This window comes from Pseudorca crassidens, chromosome 7 (genome assembly GCF_039906515.1).
Source record: "Pseudorca crassidens isolate mPseCra1 chromosome 7, mPseCra1.hap1, whole genome shotgun sequence".
Classification (NCBI taxonomy): Eukaryota; Metazoa; Chordata; class Mammalia; order Artiodactyla; family Delphinidae; genus Pseudorca; species Pseudorca crassidens.
In genome coordinates this window covers 777,431-800,460 of record NC_090302.1, presented here as the reverse complement: position 1 = coordinate 800,460, position 23,030 = coordinate 777,431, and the positions used below count along the sequence as shown (strand labels likewise).

General features: G+C 61.3%; 1 protein-coding gene across 11 annotated transcripts in view; it reads right to left on the bottom strand.

Moving 5' to 3' along the window:
* Nucleotides 1–23,030, bottom strand: part of EXD3 (exonuclease 3'-5' domain containing 3) — a 76,477-nt gene that overhangs the window by 46,774 nt on the left and 6,673 nt on the right. For 2 of the 11 annotated variants that reach the window (XM_067742510.1, XM_067742513.1), the window contains exons 2-3: nucleotides 14,491–14,604; nucleotides 6,590–6,654 (exon numbers count right to left, since the gene is read on the bottom strand). In XM_067742510.1, coding sequence (XP_067598611.1) covers nucleotides 6,590–6,654; nucleotides 14,491–14,584 — 159 coding nt within the window. In that variant the 5' untranslated portion in view covers nucleotides 14,585–14,604. Of the gene's footprint in view, nucleotides 1–2,625; nucleotides 2,794–3,131; nucleotides 3,306–3,733; nucleotides 3,875–6,589; nucleotides 6,655–14,490; nucleotides 14,605–19,012; nucleotides 19,151–23,030 lie in introns of those variants that run through there. The other 9 variants (XM_067742511.1, XM_067742514.1, XM_067742505.1 and 6 more) reach the window with 8 other exon arrangements.

Sequence of the window (23,030 nt, the reverse complement as noted above, 5' to 3'; positions counted from 1 at the left end):
CCCGCGGATGCAGGAAGATCGCCTGCTGGCCCAGGTGCCTGCAACTGGCTCCAGACCCAGGCCGGGGAGCAGGCCCAATGGGAGGAGGGCAGTGGCCGGGACCTGCAGATGGACACTGCCCAGGGCTGGGCCCACCTGGCACCTTGTGGGCCTCCCTGACCTCCGCCCAGGAGGTTGAGAGCCAGCCGCCGAGAAGAGGGCTGCCCTGCAGCCGGGTCAGGGTGGGGCTGCAGGGACCTCTGACCAGACGGACCCCAGAGCTGCCGCTTTGGGGGAAAGTAACTAAGAAGACCAGAGGGGCTGGGGCGGTGACAGCGGGAAGAGCCCTGCACGGACGCCCGACTGCCCGCTCGGCCAACAGGGGGGCTGGGCAGGTGCCCAGACCCGGCGGCCGGGCCCCGGGACGGGCCTTCCGTCCTCGGCGGCTCAGCGCGGGCCTGGAGCCAAGGGGCTTTTTTTTTTTTTAAAGCAAAGCTATCTTTTTACCTTGATAAGCTGTTTAAAAAATGTAAATAAAATAATGCAGCAGACAAAAGCAGGCATTCACGCGGCTGGGGCCGGCCGCCGCCCTCGACATGAAATATCGCAGCGCATTAAGTCGTGAGTCCCCGCTAATCCGAGCGGACAGGCCTGAAGGCGGCCCCTCGGCGGCGCGGCGGTGGGCACTGGAGCGTGCACTGCCTGCCGGGCCGCCCCGCTCGGGGACAATGGCCTTTCTTCGCACGAGGGGCCTGTGCGGGACAAGAGCCCCCTTTGTGTGCAAGTCTTGCCTCAGAGCGCAAGGGAGGCGCATTCGGCCGCCCAGACGCTCTTTGAAAGGCCTGAGCGTAACAGGAGACGCGACACACCAGCCCGCCTTCTGCCTCGGCGCCCGTTCAGCCCCGGCCGAGCCCCGAGCAGCCGGGCGCCCGGTCCCTGCGCCGCCATCGTGGCCGCGCAGCACATCCTCCACCTGGGCCTGGGCCGCACACCTCCGTTCCGACGGGCCTCCTCACCGGGAAGAGGGCCCCGTGTGGGGTGGGCCTGGGACCCGCCTGGGTGCCGGCCGCACCCCACGCCTGTTGGCACCCTGGCGCCAGAAACTTTGGGCCCCACGAGGCAGCGGGTAGGTGAGCCCGGAGGGAGCCTCTGGGCCCTGGGTGCTGGACTCACCACCCAGGGAGAGGGCACCTTTGAGCCGGGCGCCCGGGGCTGCCCCACCTCCCCTGCCCTGCAAGGGCATCGCGTGTCTCGCATCTCGGGGTGCGCGGAGCCCAGGGCCCCCTGCGCCTGCAGCACAGCTCAGAGCTTCGCTGACAGCGCCCCCTTGCTGCTCACCCGTGGGCCCCGCCGCTCCCGACCTCAGCCGCAGACGGGTCATCCGCGGTGAACACTGGGCCAGGACCCCAGAGCTCCCGCTGCATCTCAGAACCTTCCGGGCTTCAACGAGGACCGCTGCTGCTCACGAAGGACACTCAGCAAACCCACCGAGCTTCCAAAAGCCCCCAGTTCCCACCCAGAGACCTGCAGCCACTAAGCCCCACGTTTGCGCTCCTGGCCCAGCCCTGCCCATGACAAGGGAGCAAAACGCCCTCCCCCTCGGGCGGCCCCCAACCCACATGCGTCGCACACGCTGGGGACTCCTGACTGACGTGGCTGAGAATCTGCGCCCCAAGCCGGCACGATGCCCCACAACCGATCTTCTGAAAACCACAGGTGTGCCGGGGCCGGTCCCTGGGGTGGGAGCCAGCAGGGCCCTCGGGACGCAGACCCTCACAGGGTCACCACCACTGGCCCGACCCAGTCCGAGGGACCCAGCAAACAGGCAGGGGTGGGCACCACCCAGAGCGTGGCCCCCGGCTCTGGGGCAGGGCCGCACGACAGGTCCGGGAGGCCGAGCGCAGCCTACAGATGCCCGGCCACGTGCTCTGTTACCGACCAGGACTAGAGCACAGTGGCCAGTCCCCCGGCCTGGCGTGGTCGTGGCTTCAGGGCCCCCCACGCAGGGAGGGTCTGTCCTCATGGAGCAGCAGCTGGGCCCCAAGGGGCCTCGGCTCCCCTGCCCCCAGGCCAGCACAGGACCAAGTGACCTTTGGGTGAGTCTGGGCAGGGGCAGGAGAAGACAGAAGCGGGCCCCGGGTCTGATCTGGGCCCGGGGCACAGAGACTGCGGCTAGCTTCTCCCACACCCGCACTTCTCAGCCCCCCGGAGAGCAATTCTGGGAGTTAACAAAGGGAGCTGGGCCGCAGCCACGCGGGCTTCTGGGCCAGAGCTGGGCGTCCCCACGCTGCTGACCGAGGGGGAGAGGCCGGCGGGCACCTGGGGAGGAAGGGCCCTGAGCGTGGTGCAGACCAGGCAGGGTGTGGGGGGCTGTACCCAGCCTCTTTCTCAGTCGGTCAGCGCGAGGGGCTCCCAGGGCCGCCACACCAGGCACGAACCTGACATGGTCCCCAGAGCAGCTGGTCCCCAAAAGCCTGCACACCAGACATGAGGCCCCCTGCAAGGCCCCCCACGCTGGAGGGCAGAGGGGACACTTCTGGGCTCGGCGCCTCGAGCCCCAGCCTGGCTCCTGCCCACCCCGCTGACCCACGTGGAGGCCCAGCCCGTGGACGAGAGGCCCAGAGCCACAGGGAGGGTCTCACTCACTTCTTTGAACTTGCCCTCCTGGTGCAGCCGGTGGACTTGAGCCAGCAGGGGGCTCCGGTCTGCGTCCTGCAGCTGGAAGATGCTGACCAGTGGCTCTATGAGGCCGGGGGGGCTCTCGGCGAGGAGCTTGACCGCACGGGCCTGCAGCTGCTTCAGCCCTGGGCTGCCCTGGAGGCCCCAGACCCAGCTTCAGTGGAGGCGGCAACCGGAGTCACGGGGCCTGATGCGGGTGGGGGGTTGGTGCTTGGGCAGGCCCAGTGCGGCCAGCACCTGGCAGCCCAGAGCCAGTGGGTGGACGCTGTGGGTGAGCAGGGGCTGGCTGGCAGGGGCACAGGCAAGGGAGCCGAGGTCGGCCCGGCGTGTGGCTCTCGGGAGGCCGAGAGCCCCCGACCACCGTGGGCGACCTCCACAGGCCACAGGGGCCCGGCCAGGTGCGCGTGGGAAGCCCGTGCCGAGGCCGGGACGGGCTGGGAAGGGGCAGGCTGTGGGCCGCGGGCAGGGCTCACCCGGGCCGGCCCCGGGCACAGCTGTGCCTGCAAGCAGCGCTTCAGCTCACGGGTGACCCAGGCCTCCAGGGAGGGGCCCTTCCCCCGCCAGCCCCGGCTGCTGTCCAGCATGTCCAGGAGGGCGGCGAGCGGGTCCTCCAGGGCGGCGAATCCCCTCTGGGCTTCCTCCCGGAGCTGTGGAGACACAAGGCCTCGCTGTGTTGAGTCCTCCTGCCGGCCTCCCCCACCCGCACGGAGCCGCCCACACCTTCCTGGTCCGCTGCACCCAGGCCGGGCACAGGGACCGTCCAGGCCAATGGTCCTGCAAAGGCTGGGGCTTGCTCCCCAGGCCAGACCCTGGGCGGAGCTCCTCTGTGCCCTGACCACCCGCGTGGCACGCATGGGACATGGCGCTGGCCCTTCAGAGACGGTGACAGGTCAGCAGGGCCCAGCAAGCAACAGGAGACGGAAAAAAGGAAAAAACCCCAACTGAAAAATGCCTTTTGTTTACTTTTCTACCTCCTGTGCTGGGAAGCTCTGGGGGACACGTAAGAGCTGCAAGACAGAGACAAGAACAGGTGTGTCCCCAACACCCACGTCCAGGGGGACAACATGCATCTCACCACCGTCTCTAGAGCAGCCGGGCGTCCTCTGCGTGACCAGCAGGGCCCTGTGCACGGCCAGCCCGCCACGCCCTGCCCACTCCAGTGGTTCAGGTCACTGCGGCTCCCTTAACCGAGGACCTGCTGGGGTCCAGCCCAGGGTGGACCTGCAGGCGTCAAGTGTGAGCTCAGGGGGCCGAAGCCCTCGCACCCAAGGGCTCTCTGGAAGGGGCTGCCCTCGCTGTGGCTGTTGGAACTCACCTGAGATGGCCTCAAACAGACCCTGAGGACAGCTGTCACCCTCCAGGATGGATAGGCAAGGCCACACACACCTCTCAGGGGTCTGAAGGGCACCAGCCGGGGGCTGCGGTTCCCACAGAGCCTGGGGGCCACCGTCCAGCATTGCCCGAGGAGGGGGCGGGGTCTCCATCAGCAGCACCACACCCCTTGCTTGGGAAAAGGAAAGGTCTAGAAGGACCCAGCTCTGGCCTTTGGATTAGGATTTATTTCCATGTGTGCTCAGGAGGTTGGTCCTGGGGACGGCCCTGGGGACCTGGCCCTCAGCCACCAGAGGGAAAAAGCTGCACTAAGGTGAGCTCACAATGAAAAACAACAGGACACACAAGGAACAATTCACCATGATGGTGACCGCAAGCAGGGTGATCAAAGCTCTAAGAGTAAAGAACAGTAAGGTACCGGTTTGGGGATGAAAATAGAATATAAATATGTCTAGAATTATAAAAGAAAAAAAAATCAAAACTAAGTAAAGAATAAGACGCAAGTGGCCCTGAGCGGTAGCTGCAGCCCTGGGGTGGAACTCACGCACCAGGTTTGGGCCCCAGGGGTTTACGTCTGGCCCCGTGTCGCCCTCCCGTGCTACCCCTGCCCTTGGCGTGGTGGGCTCAGCGTCCATGTCGACGATCCTCCGGACCCCTGGCTCTGAGACCCTGGCTGACCTCCTCTCTCCTTCCCTCCTGCCCTCTGGCCTCCCCTTCGTCTCCAGATTCCCTGTCCTGTCCGGTCCCTGAAAACTCCACGTGCTCTGCTGGGCTCCAGCTGCTCTCATGCGGCCGCCCCCTGGGTCCCTCTGCTGCTCCCTTGGCCCCCAGGACACTCTGGCTCATCTGCACCCTCGTCCTCAGGGCTCGAGCCACCGCATCTCCAGCTGCTGGCCCCTTGGTTATCACACACGTCTGAGCTTGGACTGCACAGCGTGGTGCCGGCTGCTCACAGGAACCCAGGACAAGCCCTGGTGAGCAAACGTGTGTCCCCTCCAGGCGGGAGCTTTCGCCAAGTAGGGAACCCGGAGTGTTTATATAACTAACCACAAAACAAGCCTGTCCTGTGCAAAAACCAAAACAGATGGACCGGGCTCCTTCACAGCCAGAAACAAACAGCTAAGCGACATCAAGACACAGCCCTGTGTTTCTCTGGAAATGTTGAAGGAGACACGGCGAAAATCAGAAAACAGGAAGGACGATGGACCCCTACACATCAAACCGGTGACGAACAGAACTCGGGGGGAAGGTGTGGCGTTAAATGCAGCATCGGAAACCAAGACTCCTGGAAACCGATGCCTTGGGCGTCCGGCTACCTGAAGGCTGAGATCAGCCCCGGGAAAGAGGCACAAGGCCGGGGGAGGGGCAGCGCTGCCGGGAGACGCGGGGGTCAGGAACCGGGAGGGACCTCCGGCCGAAACCGTGGTGACGTGGAGGAAGCGGACGCTTCCCAGAGAAATAAATCCAGAGACAGACACTCTGCCCAGGAACAACCATTAGGGAGACCGCCCCCAGGCTTCATTTGCAGGCCCCCCACCCGTGCCCCGCCGCCCCCGGGGCAGTGCCCGGCTCCTCCTCAGGCTCTGCGGCCCTCTGGCTCCTGCCTTCAGTGAACAGGGATGGAGGGTCGAGCCGAGCTCACAAGCCGGCTCACCGTGACACCAGGGCAGAGGATACCACCTCGCAACGAGCCCGCTCCCAACTGGAAGGCTGAACAGCACCACAGCCCTGTTGCCTGAGTCTCACCCTCAAGCCACACGGCACGAAACTGGAAAATCAAAAAACGTTTGGCTTTTGCAAAAACTCTGGATTCTCCAGCTGATGGCTAGAGACGGCTGCTCTCAGGCCTGAGCGCAGGCAGTGGATGGGCCGCTATCTGCCCAAGGCCCCGCAGCTCAGCCGGGCGGGGAGCCCAGGCCTGTCCAGAGAGGAGGCGGGCTGCCGGCCCTCCTCCACCACGCAGCGCTGTGGAAGCCTGGAGTTTACCTGCTCCGGACGCCTGCCCGACCAGCCTGCCCCAGGTCTGGGTGCCCTGCCCACCCTCGGCGGGCAGCTGGAGGCCAGGCTGGCACGAGAGGATGTGGCCCTCTCCCTCCAGCCACGCGTGGGCCCGTCCTCCCCAGAGCCAGGGCAGCCTCCCTCGCCCTTTCCATGCCTCAAGGGAGCAAAGTGCAGGGAAGGAGCGGCCGAGGGCCAGTAACTGCACCACTCCCGGGGGCCGCGAGGCAGAGCTGTCCTCCTGGCACAGGTCACGGCAGGACACGGTCTGGGCAGTGGCAGCTGCCACTGCAGGACCCCCAAGTGGCCGTGGAAGACCCTGGCAGCCTCCCCGCCAGAGCTCCTCCCGCCGGACCACACGCATCCCCCCCGCTGTCCAGGCGGGCTGTCCTGCTGCCCCTCTGGGAGAGGGGGCAGCGGGCGAGGCCCGGCAGGTGCCCCGCACTGCCCGGAAGTTGGTGGTGGGCACAGGCCCTCCCTGCCTGCTCTGAGCGTCCAGCAGGCCTCGTCCCACGGCTCCAATCCCATGCACCCCCCAGAACATTCCGACACGGCAGCCTGCCGAGGCTGGCGGCCAGGTGCCCACACCCCGAGGGCTCACCTGTCCCAGCTCCCGAGTGGACCACAGCGTCTGCAGGGTCTGCAGGAACAGCAGCGGGTCCCGGCCTGAGGGGACAAGACAAGGGCCGAGGAGGGGCTGAGGGGCAGGCGGGGGCCGAGGCCTGGGGGCTCCCACAGACGCTGCCCAGCGCTCACGGCCCCTTGTGCCCTCTCTGCCCCTTCCCCAGGACCGTGGCCCCGCCACCCAGCAGGGCTGCTTCCCGCAGTGCCCACCGGGGTGGGCTTCCCCTGACAGCTCAGGGAGCCTGGCCTCAGATTTAAGCCGCGGTGGGTTCAGAGTGGCCGTGTGAGTGGGGAAGGGGCGTTGGCCGCCGGGGCTAAGTCAGCAGTACTGACCTGGCCCCCCACGGGCAAGGCCCGCCCAGCGGGGTACGCCGCCCGCAAACCCATCCACCACCCACCATGTCTGGCCTCTGGCCCCTGCCGAGGCCCCGAGGTGGTTCCAGCCTCTGTCTCCCCCGTCTCCCCTCTGCCCTGTCCCGGCCCCGGGTGAGCCCCATGCAGGCTGGCCACTCCCCAAAGCTTCCCCACCCCCATGGCCGCTGCTCCCTGAAGCCGCTGTCCCTGCTGCAGAACGGGGCGTGGAGTCATGACACAGGTGCCACTCAGCCCGGTGCTGGCCGGGACAGGGGAGGTCGGGGTCACCCTCCTGCTGGAAAAGGGTCGGCGCCCTCAGGTGAGATCCAAGGCCAGTGCCAAGGAGAGCTCGCTGGCCTGGAAAGGTCGCTGCTGCCAGCTCTTGGCTTGCGAAAGAAAGCTGTTTCCGAGGCCAGGGGACCAGGGACCCAGCTCCGAGGTGCCCATGGCCACCAGCGCCCCCTGGCTGCGGGCCCGCCCCTGGGCCTCAGGCTCCCTGCACTCCAGGCGGGGCTCCCTCCTCCCCAGCGCCTCACTGCAGCCCTGCCAGCCTCAGCAGCACCTCCCCGGCCTAACCCACTCCCCCACCCCCGCTCCCTGGCAGCCCGAGCCTTGAGGCCCAGCCCCTCCTTGCCTTGCGAGTTCTGCTTCAAAGGCCCAGGCGCTGTAACCTTTCCAGCCCCGCTGAGAAATTACAGACAAACCTTCCGGTTCTTTTTTTTTTAAGCTGAATGACCGCACTGTATGTATGTATTTATTTACCTGGCTGCGCCGGGTCTTAGTTGTGGCAGGCATGCGGGATCTAGCTTCCTGACCAGGGATCGAACCCGGGCCCCCTGCATTGGGAGCGCGGAGTCTTAGCCTTCTGGTCCTTTTGTTCAGAACCGGCAGGCACCAAGGCCCAGAGCCCAGGGAGGACCGGAAGGAAAGCAGCCAAGGGGGGTCTGGGCTCCCAGCGTGTCCCCGACCCCAGCCCAGGGAGTGGGAGAAGCCCCTGGCACTTAGCCAGGACCTCGGCCACACCTCGCACATGGTGGGGGTCAGGGTCAGGGGTCAGGACCCCAGCCATGCCCTCACATGGTGTGGGTCGGGGTCAGGCGTCAGAGTCAGGACCTGATCATCAGTGCACACACTGGGGCAGGGGAGGCCACTAACAGACTCTCCTGGCCAAATCTGGGGGATCAGGAGCCCAGGTGGCTTCACCTGCGAACCTACCCAAGAATCAGGGGGACGACGGCAACCTGCTGGCTCCATGCAGGAGGCGGGACGGAGGGAAAGGCTGGGGACCTGAGCCACACCCTGGGGGACAGCCCCCGAGCACACGGGCTCAGGGACCCGGGAGAGACGCCCGTGTACACCACAGGAGGGTCCGTCCCAGAAAGCAAGGCTGGCTGGACAACTGAAGGTCCATCAGCCTGGTTCGCTAGTGAAATAAAGGACGGAAGTCACATGATGCTCTCAATAGATGCAGAACAAGCACCTCTTAAGGGAGAGTTCTAGTTATAATTTAAGAAATAACTCAGCAAACTAGAAGAGAAGGGACTTCCTTAGCCAGACAAAAGGCGCCTATAAACCCTCAGCGAACACAGAACTCAATGCTGAAAGCTTTCCCCTAAGACGCAAACACCAGGAGGATGCCCACTGTGCATTCGACGCCAGTGCAGAGCGGCAAGAAGGAAAAATTAAGGCCACAGAACTTAGAAAGGAAAAAATAAAAGCATCAGCACTCTGACCAATAAACTCTGGTCCCTCCAGACGATGGAATATTATTCAGCACTAAAAAGACGTGAGCCATCAAGCCATGAGAAGACAGGGAGGAAACTTAAATGCCGATTACTAAGTGAGAGAAGCCAATCGGAAAAGGCTGCAGACTACGTTCGTAGTATGATTCCAACTCTATGACGCTCTGGAAAAGGCAGAACTATGGGGTCAGTATGAAGATGAGGAGTTGCCGGGGGCTTGGGGGAGGGAGGATGAACAGGAGAGCATGGGGGGTTCAGGGCAGTGAAACTACTCTGTGAACCTTCAGTAGTAGATAACATGTCACTCTGCATCGTCCAAACCCACAGAACGTACAACGCCAAGAGTGAGCCCCAAGGTAGACTACGGACTTTGGGTGATGATGGCGTGTCCAGGCAGGTCCCTCACTCGTCACAAGTGTCCCATCTGGTAGGGATGGTGATAACGGGGGAGGTGGTGCATGTGGGAGGGGCAGGGGTAGATGGGAAATCTCCACGTTCTTCTCCATTTTGCTGTGAACCGAAAACTGCTCTAAAAAATAAAGTCTTTAAAAATAAAAACAATACCCCAAAACGTCGTTACGCACCGAACAAATGATTCATTTTTTAGAAAGCAATGAAGAATCTAAAGACAAGTATTAGAATTACTCAATGGACTTATTTCAGCATGGATGGTGAACACAAGGACAGTATTAAGAAATCCATTGTTGGGGCTTCCCTGGTGGTCCAGTGGTTAGGGCTCTGCACTTCCCCTGCAGGGGGCCCAGGTTCAATCCCCGGCGGGGGAACTAGGATCCCTCAAGCCACTTGGGTGCGGCCAAAACAAAAAGTCCACTGTTCCCTCCATACTAGCGACAGACAGAAACGAACATTTAAAAAATACCAGGTACAGTAACATAAGAAATTTCAAATTTCTTGGGATAAATGTAACAAAAGAAGTTCATGCAAAAAATATAAAATGTCACTGAGAGGGGCTTCCCTGGTGGCTCAGTGGTTAAGAACCTGCCTGCCAGTGCAGGGGACACGGGTTCGAGCCCTGGTCTGGGAAGATCCCACATGCTGCGGAGCAACTAAGCCCGTGCGCCTAAACTACTGAGCCTGCGCTCTAGAACCTGCGAGCCACAACTGCTGAGCTCGTATGCCACAACTACTGAGCGCACAAGCCACAAGTACTGAGCCCACAAGCCACAACTACTGAAGCCCGCGCGCCTAGAGCCCGTGCTCCGTAACAAGAGAAGCCACCGCAATGAGAAGCCCGCACACCGCAACGAAGAGGAGCCCCTGCTCGCCGCAACTAGAGAAAGCCTGTGTGCAGCGACGAAGACCCAACACAGCCAAAAATAAATAAATTTAAAAAAAAACGTCACTGAGAACAAAATTAAAAGGCCTGATTCAGGACGGGCTATACCGTATAATCAGTAATATGCAAGTTGTCAATTCTCCCCAAATTAATCAGCAGACCCCACACTCTAACCCAAACAGTAGCAGTGTGAGTGGGTGCGGGGGGACTATCTTAACAACCACAGGGAAACCACAGGACCGCCCCACCCAGGCCAGAGCCACAGGGGTTAAGGCTGAGCGTGTGGCCCAGGGAGGGGGGACTTGGAGCCGGAACTGGGCCTGCATGGGCCAGGGTGTGCGGCCAGGGTGGGAAACGGCATAACCTTATTGAAAACACTGGGATGTCACCCCCATCTCACACCTACAGAAAACCCACCAGGGGCTGTAGGTCTCACTGTGAAGACAGATCAACAGAGCCTCCGCAGGGCACCTGCACAATACCTCGATGACCTCGGGACACGGTTAAGTCAAGAATTCCTACCAAAAGAAAGGGCCTAGCAGGCGCCAGCCAGAGGTCTCCCTCTTCCCCACTGGGCTCTGCAGACCACGCCCAGTGCAAGGAAAGCCTGACAGGGTCAGGCTGGGCCAGGCTGCTCTCTGTTCACGGCTCCCCCAGGCCCAGTGCCCTTTTGGGTCCAAGCCACAGGCCAGGCTGCACCCTCGGTCACTCACACCCTCGGCCTTCAAGCCGCTGCCCAAGCGCCGCTGACCCGCCGGCCTGGCCCCCTCACCTGACACTGCACGTGGGATGTGGGTTTGCTGTCTGTCCCCTCCCGATGCTGCCAGCTCCCGGCGGTGACCATGTTGGCCCTGTTCAAGGCCGTGGCCCAGGCCTTGAGGGACACTCTGTAGTGACTGCTGGACGTGCCAAGGCCAGACTTGCACACGCAGACAAGGTCACCAGCTTCCGTGGCCATGGGCAGACACCCGGGAAGCCCAAGTTGGAGCTGGAGGGGCCCCAGGGCCGGTGTGAACGTGGGCCCGGGCCTGAGTGCAGCAGGCACCAAAGGCCGGCACAAGGAGGACTCATCGAGCACGGGGTGCCCGGCCCGGGGCCACCCTGCCAGCCGAGAGTGGGCCAGTCCCGCTCCCTCGACACAGGGATGCACCACAGGAGGCCGGGCTGAGCTAGGAGGGCGGGCACGGGGGCCTTCCGTACACAGCGTGGACATCAGCCGTGGCTGCAGCCTGGCCACCGCTGCCACCTCCCCAGCCTGGGCCCGGGACTGGGCCACCCTGATATCCTGGACCTGCTGGCCAGGGGTGGCCAGACGGCAGGTCAGGGGCGGCAGGGCAGGTGGCCTCTGGCCTGGTACCTGCCCCCTGACACCGCCCCAGGAGCACGTGGGTGAGGGCGGGCGGGCAGCAGTGTGTCCAGAGGACACTGAAGCTCAAGCTCAAGAATCAAACTTCGGGGCCTCCCCGGTGGCGCAGGGGTTAAGAATCCAATCCCAGTGCCGGGGACGCGGGTTCGAGCCCCGGTCCGGGAAGATCCCACATGCCGCGGAGCAGCTGAGCCCAGGCGCCACAACGACTGAGCCTGCGCTCTAGAGCCCGCGAGCCACAACTACGGAGCCCGCGTGCTGCTCCTACCGAAGCCTGTGCGCCTGGAGCCCGTGCTCCGCAACAAGAGAAGCCACCACAATGAGAAGCCCGTGCACCACAGAGAAAAGCAACCCCCGCTCGCCGCAACTAGAGAAAGCCCGCACGCAGCAATGAAGACCCAGCGCAGCCAAAGATACACAAATAAATTTAAAAAAAAAAAAAAAAGCACTGCTGAAGACAGAAGAATAGAGAGAAAGGCAACGGGCCCCAAACAAGTGGTTCATCTCTCAGGATCCCAGATTCTGTGGGTCAGGAATTTAGACGGGCTCCTCCCCAGGGCCTCAGGCACACACCCGAGCCCGGCTCCCAGGGCAAGGCCTCGGGAAGCACCACTCAAGGGCAGAAGCAGACCCCACCTTGTGGGAAGGCGTTGTGAGCCCCCAGTCCTGCCTGACACTGGGATGAGATGGCGTCAGATGCTCTTTGGCCAACCATAAATGTCATGAAATCCAGTAAAAACAGCAACGGATTTCTGCAGAAGCAAGCAAGCTATCCTGACGTCTACATGGAAAATAAACAAGAAACGAGAGAGAAGCAACGAGAGGTTTAGTCCTGCCGGATGCAGCAGGTCATAAAACCACCGCCACCAGATAGCGTGATGCAGCAGGTGAACAGAGCAGAAAGCCGGGGAGACTCCACCCGTGGGGAGCTCAGTGTTGCTGCGTGTCCCAGTGGTCCTCCAGGACGGACTGGACCCATTCCTCACCTCTCCCAGCAAAATAAATTCCACCAGGTCAAAGACTAACGAGGATCACAGCTAACGCCTCCACAGCCCACACGCAGGCAGTCTTTCATTCACAGATGGAGCTAAGCATAGGGCAACAACTATTTTTCTCAGGTAAGGAAACAGAAAGGTCACACAGCCAGGAAGGTGGGTGCTGTGTCGCCTGTTTTCACAGCCTCCCTCAGGTCACAGCCCAAGGATGGTTCCACAGCCCCAGGGGCTGGGGGGCCCCCCACCCCAGCCCTGACACAGGGAGGGCCAGGCCTGGAGGTTCCGGGTACTGCACGAGCCTGTGAGGGGTGGCGGGGCGGGGACGGGGCTTCCTGGAGGGTCGTGCCTGCCCCTCCCTCCATGCTGAGAAGTGATTCAGCTCTGTCTGCCTGACTTTCGAATTTCCCAAGGAAGGGGGATCCACTGCTGCCCGAGACCCTGGGACCTGCTGGACTTCAGCCCGCAGCTTTTCTGATTCAGGTACACTTGCTCATCCAAAGGCCACGATTTCAGGAGAAAACCAATTTTTGAGCCCAGCTGACTTCTCAGTTGGGGAATGTTTTCTTGTTCCCAGGAGAGGGGAGGACGGGAGGGAAGGGCCACAGGTCTTCCCCGGCCTGTCCCTTCCCCTCTTGCCCCCAGCATCAGGACAGGCGGGGGAGGGTGGCATCCAGATGGTCCAGGACAAGCCGAGGCCCTGGGGCCTCGGGTGTCAGAGTCCAGGGGCCACAGGTGAGGAGGGTCCTGCTCTTGGCAAAACCAGCAGAGGCGCCAGAAGCATCCTGGGGGAGGTACCCAGATCCTGGTGGAGAGATGCCCACTGAAGAGGGCTTCCCTGGCCTGCGGTCACTCACAGCAGGCCAGGGGCTGTGTCTGATCCCCAGTCCCAACAGGGTGGTGTCAGGTCCTGAAGACTCTGCACACTGGGGACAGGTGGGGAAAAGCACAGTCTGAAGGTCTGGGGAATCTTGAGCAGAAAACGAGCCCATTGTGGGCGGCTGAGGGTGCCTGGGCAGCCCCCCGGAGACTCCGCTTGGAGCAGGCTGTGTGCACCTGCGGAGGACCCCACAGGAGACGGGGGGCCGACGCCACAGCCTCTCGGGACCCTGGGGTGGGTGGCAGAGGCTGGGAAGAGGCCCCAGGTTCCCCACCACCTGCAAGAAGGGGCAGCACTTTGTCACTTACTGGGGGCCCCCCTCCCACCCCTGCGCCCACCAGAGGTCCCCAGCCCGGCACAGGGGCGGCCCCCAGGGTGCCGGGGCCGTCAGGGAGGGGCGCCCCACTCTCCAACCGGACACCCGATCCCAGCCTGGGAGGAGCCCCTCCTCCTCCAGCCTTGGTCTCCCCTTCCACGTCACCACCTGTCCTTGGTGGGGTGAGATCAGGCTTCACGTGGCCCCGCGTCTGCCCTGCCCACAACACTCACCAAACGCAGGAGACACTCAGAAAGAAAGCCTCCCGGAGCCCACAGACACCACCGCGAGGAGTTCGGGGCTCCCGGAGGAGAAACGGAAGGCAGAGCCTCCGCTCTCTTGGGGCCAGCGACCATGTGGGATCCCGGGGCTCCCAAGCTGGAAGCGCCAGTCTGGGGCCCTCACTCTTCAGACACCTCCCAGCCCCCCCGTCCTCTCTCCCTCTTGGCAGGACTGATAAGATGCCTTGTGTCCGCACTTGGTGTGGGGCGCAGAGCCAGGCTCCAGAGAGAACCCCGCCATTCCCACCAGCCCCCTGCACCCAGCTTCACCCACACTTCAGTGTGGGCTCCCTGAAGTGTCCGTCCAGTCATGGCCAACCCTCGGTGTCAGACATGAAGCAAGTGGCCAGGAGGCGGTCCACTGCAGGACCATGAGGCCACATTTCCCAGGGCAAAGGGAGGTGCCCGCCCGCGGCCCTCAGGACAGGAAGGCCGTGGCAGCAGCCACCTGCCTGCTCCCGTCCACACCTGAGGCCGCTCCACACGTCCCAGGCCCCTAGAAAGCCACATCGCCTGGACGCCTCCCACCTGGGGTCCCTGCCCGGTGCACACGCATGCACCTGTACACAGACCCCCCACACACCCACCCCATGCCCAGCCCTGACAAGTGCAGCCAGGCTGGACCTGGGCCGTGCGGGGTGCAGACTCACCCATGGGGACACACTCACCACCAGCTGGGTCACCAGCAGTGTCACCAGCAGCAGGCTCTCCGGCGGCATCTCCGGCAGGGTCTCCGGCGTCCATCCTCAGGGGAAGGCAGGGAGCTGCTCAAGGGACCAGTGGAGAGGGACAGTTAGGCTGCAGGTTCCACACAGAAGGGAACGGGCCCTGACAGGCAGCCACGCAGGGCCCACTTCTGTGCTTGGGGTGGGGGTGGGGGCTCAGGTGGCCTCAGCTTCCCCGGCTGGACCCAGGACACTCAGCACTAACCTCAGGGGTGGACCCACCATGGGGACCCCTGAGCCAGCCCACACGGGCACACCCAGCTCCAAATCATCCAGGCTGGCCACAAAGTGGTACCATTCCCAGGCGGCCAACAGGGTCCTGCCAACGTGTATTTTATACAAGACACTTTTCCACATTTACGGAGCTGGTCTAGTTTTTCCTCATTTGCGGTGTGATTTATGTCACGGTGACACACACGGCACCTCCTGTGTAAACCCGAGTCCTGACACAGGCCTGGAGGGGCGAGCCCTTGGGGCTTTCTCCTCCCCAACTCCCACACGCTTTTAGCTATGCTGTTGGACATTTACATTCACATTTCTCACTAACACGCTGATACGGTTGTTTCCTGAGTGTCCAGTCTTACACCTGACTGACCAAGCTCAAGGTGAGAATTCACTGTCACGCCCCAGCCCCCCAAACCCCGACAGCCCCTGAAACAGCTCTCCGAGCGTCTTCTGCTGACACGCTATCTGCAGGAGACAGGAGCAGAGCAGGGCTGAGCTGGGTGAACTCCGGATACTTTCCTGCCTTGTTCAGTTTGCTCCAAACTTGTGCTCTGGCCATGCAGACTGACTGGTGTCAGACCGGCCCTCCCACTGCAGACAACGTCCACCAGACACGTTTTAGGCGGCCGACTTCTGGACAATAGGCTGTGCACGACGGGTGATGCCCAGGCTGGGGGGCCCAGGGATGGGCCGGCTCCCAGCTGGGGGCGACCTCCCAGCTAAGATCATGACCCGGAACCTGGTGAGCAGAGCATCCCTCCGGTGGAGGAGGAGGCCGCGCATCTGCGAGCCAGGGCACCAGCTGGAAGGGTCATTCAGGGCCAGAAGTGCAGGTGAGCAATGCAGGATCCCCAGGGCTCCCAGAGGCAGCTGTCCCCAGGCCGAGAGTTCGACAGGGGCACTAACAGTCAAGCAATGCTGCACACTCTGGGCTCCAGCCCAGTGACGGTGGCGAGTTAGCCCTGCCCCAGACCAACTCTGCCAAAATCTAAAACCAAGTCCCAATAAAATCCGTGGAACAGGGCTTCCCTGGTGCCACAGTGGTTAAGAATCTGCCTGCCAATGCAGGGAGCACGGGTTCGAGCCCTGCTCCGGGAAGATCCCACATGCCACGGAGCCAACTAAGCTCGTGTGCCACAACTACTGAGCCTGCGTGCCACAACTACTGAGCCCACGTGCCATAACTACTGAAACCTGCGCGCCTAAAGCCCGTGCTCCACAACAAGAGAAGCCACCGCGATGAGAAGCCCGCGCACTGCAAGGAAGGGTAGCCCCCGCTCGCCGCAACTAGAGAAAGCCCGCGCACAGCAACGAAGACCCAATGCAGCCAGTAAACAAAAGAAATAAAAAAATCCATGGAACACTCTGTATGTTGAGTCCCACCAAGATAAAGATCCACCCTAACAAAATGTCAAGCCGTGCCCCCCAGTTCAAGGTAATCAGCTAGAAATGAACTGTTCACTAGAACAAAGGTCAACATTCTTCAGCGGAAGGTAACAATCCAGTCTCTACAGTGTAACATTTACAATGTTCAGTACATAATATAAAAGTCACAAGACCTGCAAATAGGAGGAAAATATGACCCACACTCAAGGGGAGAGAAATACAGAACAGCACATAATGGAAAGCAACTCCAAGGCAGCTCACAGGTTGAATTTAGCAAAGACTTTAACACAACTATTGTAACTGTGCAAAGAATGAGTGAAAAACATGTTCAAAAAGTTAAAGGAAAATGTGGTCTTAAATGAGTAAACAGAGAGGTACAAACGGAAATTACATGAAACTACATAAGAGAACTAAATGGCAGTTCTCCAATAAAAAGTATAATAACTGAAACGCAAAACCCACTGATTGGGCTTGGCCGCAGACTGGAGACGGCAGATTACAGAGTCAGTGAGTCTGAAGACCGATCAACGGAAATTATCCTATCTACAAAACGGGGGGAAAGATTGAAGAAAAAATAACGCGACCTCTTCCCTGCTGGATTTCCTGCAAGGCCATCATTAACAGGACTCTGACAGCACCCTAACACCTCCCCAGGATGTTCAGACAAGCCTGGAAGTCTGCCCTTGCTCCCAGAGACACCCCTTCTCGAGCCTCTGCCCGCCCGCCTCAATCCGGATGGCTGCTCTCTAGCCTGGCGGCACAGCTGCTGCACTAGGACTCCCTCCCCATCTTCTCTCCTGGTGCATCCGGCATTTCCTGATTTGTAAGCCTTCATGTTTCTCAGTTTTCCTCCTGGTGCTAGAGGAACACATTCTCCACGAGTTTCGTGAGAAGAACTCAAGGGAGGGGCATTTGACCGGTCTTTGTTTGTCTGGAAATGTCTTCGCTGGGCACTAAGCCTCGGCTGGAAGGCTGGCTGTGCACGGGCTGCAGGTGAGAGGCCGTCCCCAGGTATGTGATGGTGACGGTCCTTCCAGCTGCTGACGTTGGTGCTGAGAGCTCTGAACCACCTGACGCCCGACCGTAGGTAGGACACTGCTCTTCTCCTCCTGGGGGACCTTCCCCTGACAGCATCCAGGTGTCAGCAGGACAGACGGATGGGGCAGGACCCCCTAGGCGTGCTCATGTCCTTCAGTCCTGGGAAACGTCCTCCTGGACGTCACTGTGGGTAACGGGCCTGGAAGACCAGTCTGTCTGTCTGTAGGGAAGGAATCCTCCCTTCCCCACCTAGGGTCTCAGTCCCCACCCACGCAGACCTCCCCAAGGCCCTGTTTCCAGCCTGGAGCCTCCCCGGCTCTGCAGCCAGGCTCTGCCAGCCCTCAGCCGTGGGCTCTGCTTTCCCAGCCTGCAAGACCCCTCTTCCCTCCTCTCTGCCTTCAAGCACTTTTGGTTTTCCTAATGTCTTTACTGCCATTTTAATGGACCTCGAGTGGGGCAGGTAATCCGGCCCCTGTGCACAGGCACCCCGCCCCTTGCCGGGACCTAACCCCAGATGGTCCTTCCCACCTCCCACCCCAAATCTGACCCAACCCCGGGGGGCCTGCCACTCCCGGAGGCTGTGTCTCTAAACAGAGACCCATCCCCACCGCACACCCTCTTTGGGTGGCCGGGGGGGCGCACCATCCTCCCAGCTGCCGAGTTCCCGCCAGGGAAGGGAGTGCAGCACCCCGAGCTGGTCTCTGGGCCCTTCTGCTGGCGGTGCTGTCCCAGGGCGCGTGACCGCAGCTGTCCCGTCCACACCGAGGCCCCAGCCAGGGCACTCCGCAGGGAGGAGCACTGTCCCTGCGTGCTTGTCCCGCACAAAGCAGAGGTGCCACTCACGCCCCTCACGGCCGCTGTCCCGCGAAGCCCGCCCGGTCACAGTCTCTGACGGGTCCAATGTCTGTCCCTCTTCTGCAGGCCCTTTGCTGGGGGTCCCAGAGCAGCAGTGGGCGCTGAGGGGTGGTCCAACTCCACGGCCCGCTGACGGGCCTCCGTGACCACACCCCGCCTCTCCGGGGCCCATCTGGCCGGGGCAGGGGGTGACCCTTGGGCCGGCGGAGGGTTCCCAACAGGGGGAGCTGCAAATGGCCCAGGCCCCGTGGGCCCCTCCCCGGGGAGGTGCCGGGAGCCCGGCCTGTTTCTTCCCCTGTCTTCCTGTCCTTCAGCCCAACAGTCAGGCCTCACCCAGGCCCAGTCCCCGTGGGGTCAGCTCACAGCATCACTGAGGCCTCAGCAAGGCTGAGCGCTCGTCCAGCTGGGCTGGCTCCACCGTTGCTGGCTGCCTCTGGAGCCCCTGGCCATTCGCGGCACACAGCTGTGTCCAGATCCATCCAACCACCAGCCAGCCCGCCAAGCAAGCAGCAAACCCCGGGCCAGCGAGCTCCCGGCGGGGCTGGGGCCTGCATCCCTACGCGAGGCCAGGGTAGGGGCCGGGGCTCTCCCGGGTGCAGCGTTCTGGCTCGGCACCCTTTCCTGTCTCCCACCCGAGAACACGGGGCCAAGCACCCACCTCCCACGCGAGGGGTTAAGAGCAATTGGGTTGTTTAAATAAACCCCAAAGGGCGCCGGGGGCTTCTGAAAGGGTCTCCTGCCCTCCTCGTTCCTCCCAGCACGGGGCGGCCCGAGGGACATTCCTCCTTGAGAAGGCGGAGGCTTTATTTCTGCGGGGTGAACGTCCTGCCCACCCCGCTGCGTCAGGCCCCCGCAGGAGGAGCCCCAGCCCAGCAGTGCGCCCACTCCCTGGCGGTCATGCTCTTTCCACCCGAGCCGCTCGGGTTGCTGTCCCTGAGCTCACCGCCCTGATGGCCTCCTTCCCGCTGCAGCCGTCCACTTTGCTGGTCAGCCCAGGAAGGGGGCAAATGGCCAGTGGCTCTTTCACGGGAGGGTGCTTTTCCCTAACCCTCTCTGTTAGGGGAGTCCCTGCTGCAGGCGGGCTTCCACCTCCCTGTTGGCACCACTCTCCCCCTTTCTCTCAGGGGCACAGTGGCCAGCGCCTGGCCACTCGGAGGCAGCTGATTGGCTGGGGCCTCAGGCCGGCCCCAGGTCAGGTGGACAGAGCCAGACCCTCCTTGGGAAAGGACTGAGGCCATCGAAACTCGGCTCTGGTCTGTCCCTGAGCCCTGGAATCTGAAATCAATCTACAACCAGCCACAGCAACTAAGCCCAATGTGCTTCTGAGATTGAAAACTGCTGACAACGACCAAGTTCAAGTTCACCCCACTGCAGACTTTAAAAATTGACCTCACTTTAAAATGAAAAAGTCTGCCTGGAGCCCAAATGGTCTTTAGCCGGAATCGTGGTGCTGGGTCTGCGGCGCGTGCCGAGGCGAACAGGCCTTCCCAGGGACAGGAGCTCCCGGAGGCCCCGCGGTGAGCGCGGTGAGGCAGTTTTCAAACTTTCCTTAAATCAGAGTCACCAAATACAACTTGTTTAGCGTTGTGGCTTTTGCTGAAAGGGGCTAAGCAGAGCCAAATCCCTGCAAGGAGCCCTGGCACACGACCAGATCTCCACTCACCCGAGGCTCCTGCTTCCCCAGCTCCACTCCCTACCTGAGCAGGAAGCCCCCAGCCCAGCAGCAAACCCACCTAGAAACAGACTCAAACCCCAGGAAGCGCGCAGGGGAGTTCCCAGAGACACACCTTGCAGGTCGGACCGCCTCCTCCTGAGAGCTGGGACCTACCTGGGAGCCTCCCGGGCGTCTACCAGAAGCCTACCTGTAAACCTACCTGGGCGTCTACCTGAGAGCTACCTGGGACCCTACCTGAGAGCTACTTAGCAACCTACCTAAGAGCCACCTGGGAGATGGCCTGGCCTGCTACAGGTTCTGGGGTGATCAGGGTGCCCAGATGTGCCTGCCCCATGTCCACCAGCCTCCTGCTTGGCACACTGACCAACCTGGCCCAACGCAGATGCCTCCTGGATGCCACCCCTCAGCCAGGCCCAAGGGGATCCAGCAGGCCCAGTAGGGGAAAGAGGACACCTCAGCAGGGCCACCCTCCCAGGGATGCTGCCGCCTCCAGACAGAGTGCCCCCACGTCCACCACAGCCCAGCCCCACCGAGAAGCAGAAGGGGAGTACAGAGTGGGTGCTCGTGGGCACGTCCCCCCACCCGGCCCGACTGTGCCCAGAGACCCCTCAGGTCCAAAGGAGGCCAAGCCAGGCAGGAGCCCAGCTTGGTCATGAGCTGGGCTGGGGGCACGTTCTTCAGGCCAGTCGCCCCTTCTCAAAGCAGCGTTGTGAGCGGGCGGGGCGGGGGCGGCAAAGCCTGAGACCCCGCGGGAGCCCAGAGGACGTGGGAAGGGCAGCGAGGAGTGGACGATTCACTGTTCCTGACCCGAAGCTGCCCTTCAAACAGCCCAGAAAGGAGAGCTGAAGGACCCCACAAAGAATCACATTGCTGGCCCAGGCCCGTGCCTCCCGTCCATCTGTCCATCTGCCCACCTGGCCCAGGAGAGCACAGAACACGATGCATTCTCTCAGCACCACGGGGAGTGACGGAGCGACCTTTAGAGAGGTCAGCACAGCATTCTGGTTTGGGCGCCAGACCATGCTTCCTGTGTCATTTTTCTGTGTCGTTTTCCACAACTATGGGAGCGCTGGCTGCGTGTCCCCCCAGGTATGCCCTCTGCCCTCCATCGTGGGGCAGATGGGGTGGTGGAGGGTGATAAGGGCGGCCTCCCGGGCCCATTTCCCCACGTGCTGTAAGCGCAGAACGCACACGGGGTGACAGCAGAAAGGGCCTCAGTACTGACTTCCGTGTATCCAGTACGTGTCGCAATAGTAACATGTTGCGTATGCCAGGGTTAAATAAAATATACCACTAAAGTTAATTTCGCCTTTCTTTTTATAGAAAATTTAAAACCACACGTGTGGCTCATGTATTTCTGCTGGACACACTGGTCTTGACTGAGAAAAGCAGCTGACCACATAGGAGAGCGGCCCTGCAGGCGGCCGGACGCCTCTCCACTGCAATCCCCGGCCCTCGGGGCAGGACGAGGGGACACCGGACCCCCAGCTGCCACTCCCCACAACAGCTACGGGGAGACGTATCCTGCTGCCCCCGGTCCCAAATGCAGAGACACCCAGGATCCCCAGAGACCTGGGGGTGCAAAGCCTGGGCCCTGCAGATGTGGCCACTCAGGCCGCTTCAGTTAAATAACAGCGCTAACTTGAAAGCCATTCAAACTGAATTAAACTTTTGTGCGATCATCTCAGTGATTTTTTTAAAGCTTTACTGAGGTGTAATTCACATACCATGGAATTGAACCTTTTGAAGTATACAATTCAGTGTTTCTAGTATATTCAGGCATGTGTAACCATCACCCCTAATCCAGAGCTTGTCATCACCCCAAAAGATCGCCTATCCCCGCCAGCAGTCACCCACCCTGGCCCCCCGCCCTCCTGCACCCATGACCCTGCTCCTGTCCCTGTGGCTTTGCCTGTTCAGGACGCTTCGTGCACACGGAGCCGTAATACACGTCCTTTCCTGTCTGGCTCCTTCCACTAAGCACGACATTTTCAAGGTTCATCCACACTGCGGCATCTCAGCTGGGTAACGTGCCACGGTGTGGACCCGGCCGCGGGCACGCCTGTGGGCAGGGAGCGCCGGGCCAGACGTGGCTGGTGTATAACTCTCGCGGAACCCGCGGACTCGTCCAGGGTAGCTGCCTCAGGACGCTACCCCCCACCCCACCGAGTTCTTGCCAACACTGGTCGATCTCTTAGTCCCTCCATGCCAGAGGTGTGATTTTTAACTTCCTGATTTGACTTAACGATTGTTCCTTTCTTTAAAAATTAAGGTTGCCAACTTTAAACACCAAGGGTCACTGCGATGGTGTCAAACTGAGTCGAGTTACTCCTGCAGCACAAAGGAACCAGCCCTGGGAGTCTCGGCCAGAAGGCTCTTCGGGCCCCGTTCTCACCGGGTGCCAGACTGCAGTGGGGGCCGGGGGTAGAGGTCAGGGGTCACCGCCATTTGGGTGGGCTTTCCTGCTCCCTGCCTGCTCTGACTGAGGGCCTCCTGACGACCAAAAACGAGGCAGAAATCGGAGGAATGACGAATGGCTACTTAAAAACCACATTTTACATTAAATATTCAATGTCATGGGGACAAATCCTTCCAGTGTGTCACGAGGCTGTGTGTCACCGAAGCGGCCACGTCGGGACAAAGGCCCGGGGGGCCTCAACCCACTTGGCACCGGGGGGCACCTGCCAGTCCTCTGGGTTTTCTCTTTTACTTTTTGCGTTTTCTAAATATTATACAATGAACACACTCCGCTTTGTATTCATGAAAAAAGAAATCAAACCACAGATGTTATTCTTAAAAGTTAAAATAAACTATATGGAATCTTAAGTTACAGGGGATGCCAGCCACCCGCCCACCCGGATGCCCGGGGGTCTGAGCTGCAGAGCCGGCCGCTGTGTCGCTGGCTGTCCGTGACCACCAGACACATGTGCTGTCTCAAGCGGCGGCCAGTGGTCCTGACTCAGGGTCCTGGGGCTGCAGCCAGGACTGGTGGGGAGCCCGGGGGCCCACGTCCCAGACAGCGGGAACTTCTGAGCCCATCTGCTCTCTGCTCATCGCCTGCTCCAGTCTCCTGGTCCCCCAGGCCCGTTCTGATAGGAGGCCTTGATTTCTTGAGGAGGTTTTCACGTTTATTACCATAACATCAGGGCGTTCGGTGTAAATCTTGTTTGCGTGTGTGCTTCTCACCTTTCATGAACGTTCAGCAAGTTTTTACTTCTCTTTTGTTTTCCCTTAATTAGTTTTATCAAAAGTTTAGTTCACTGGTCTTTTCAAAGAACTAGATTTT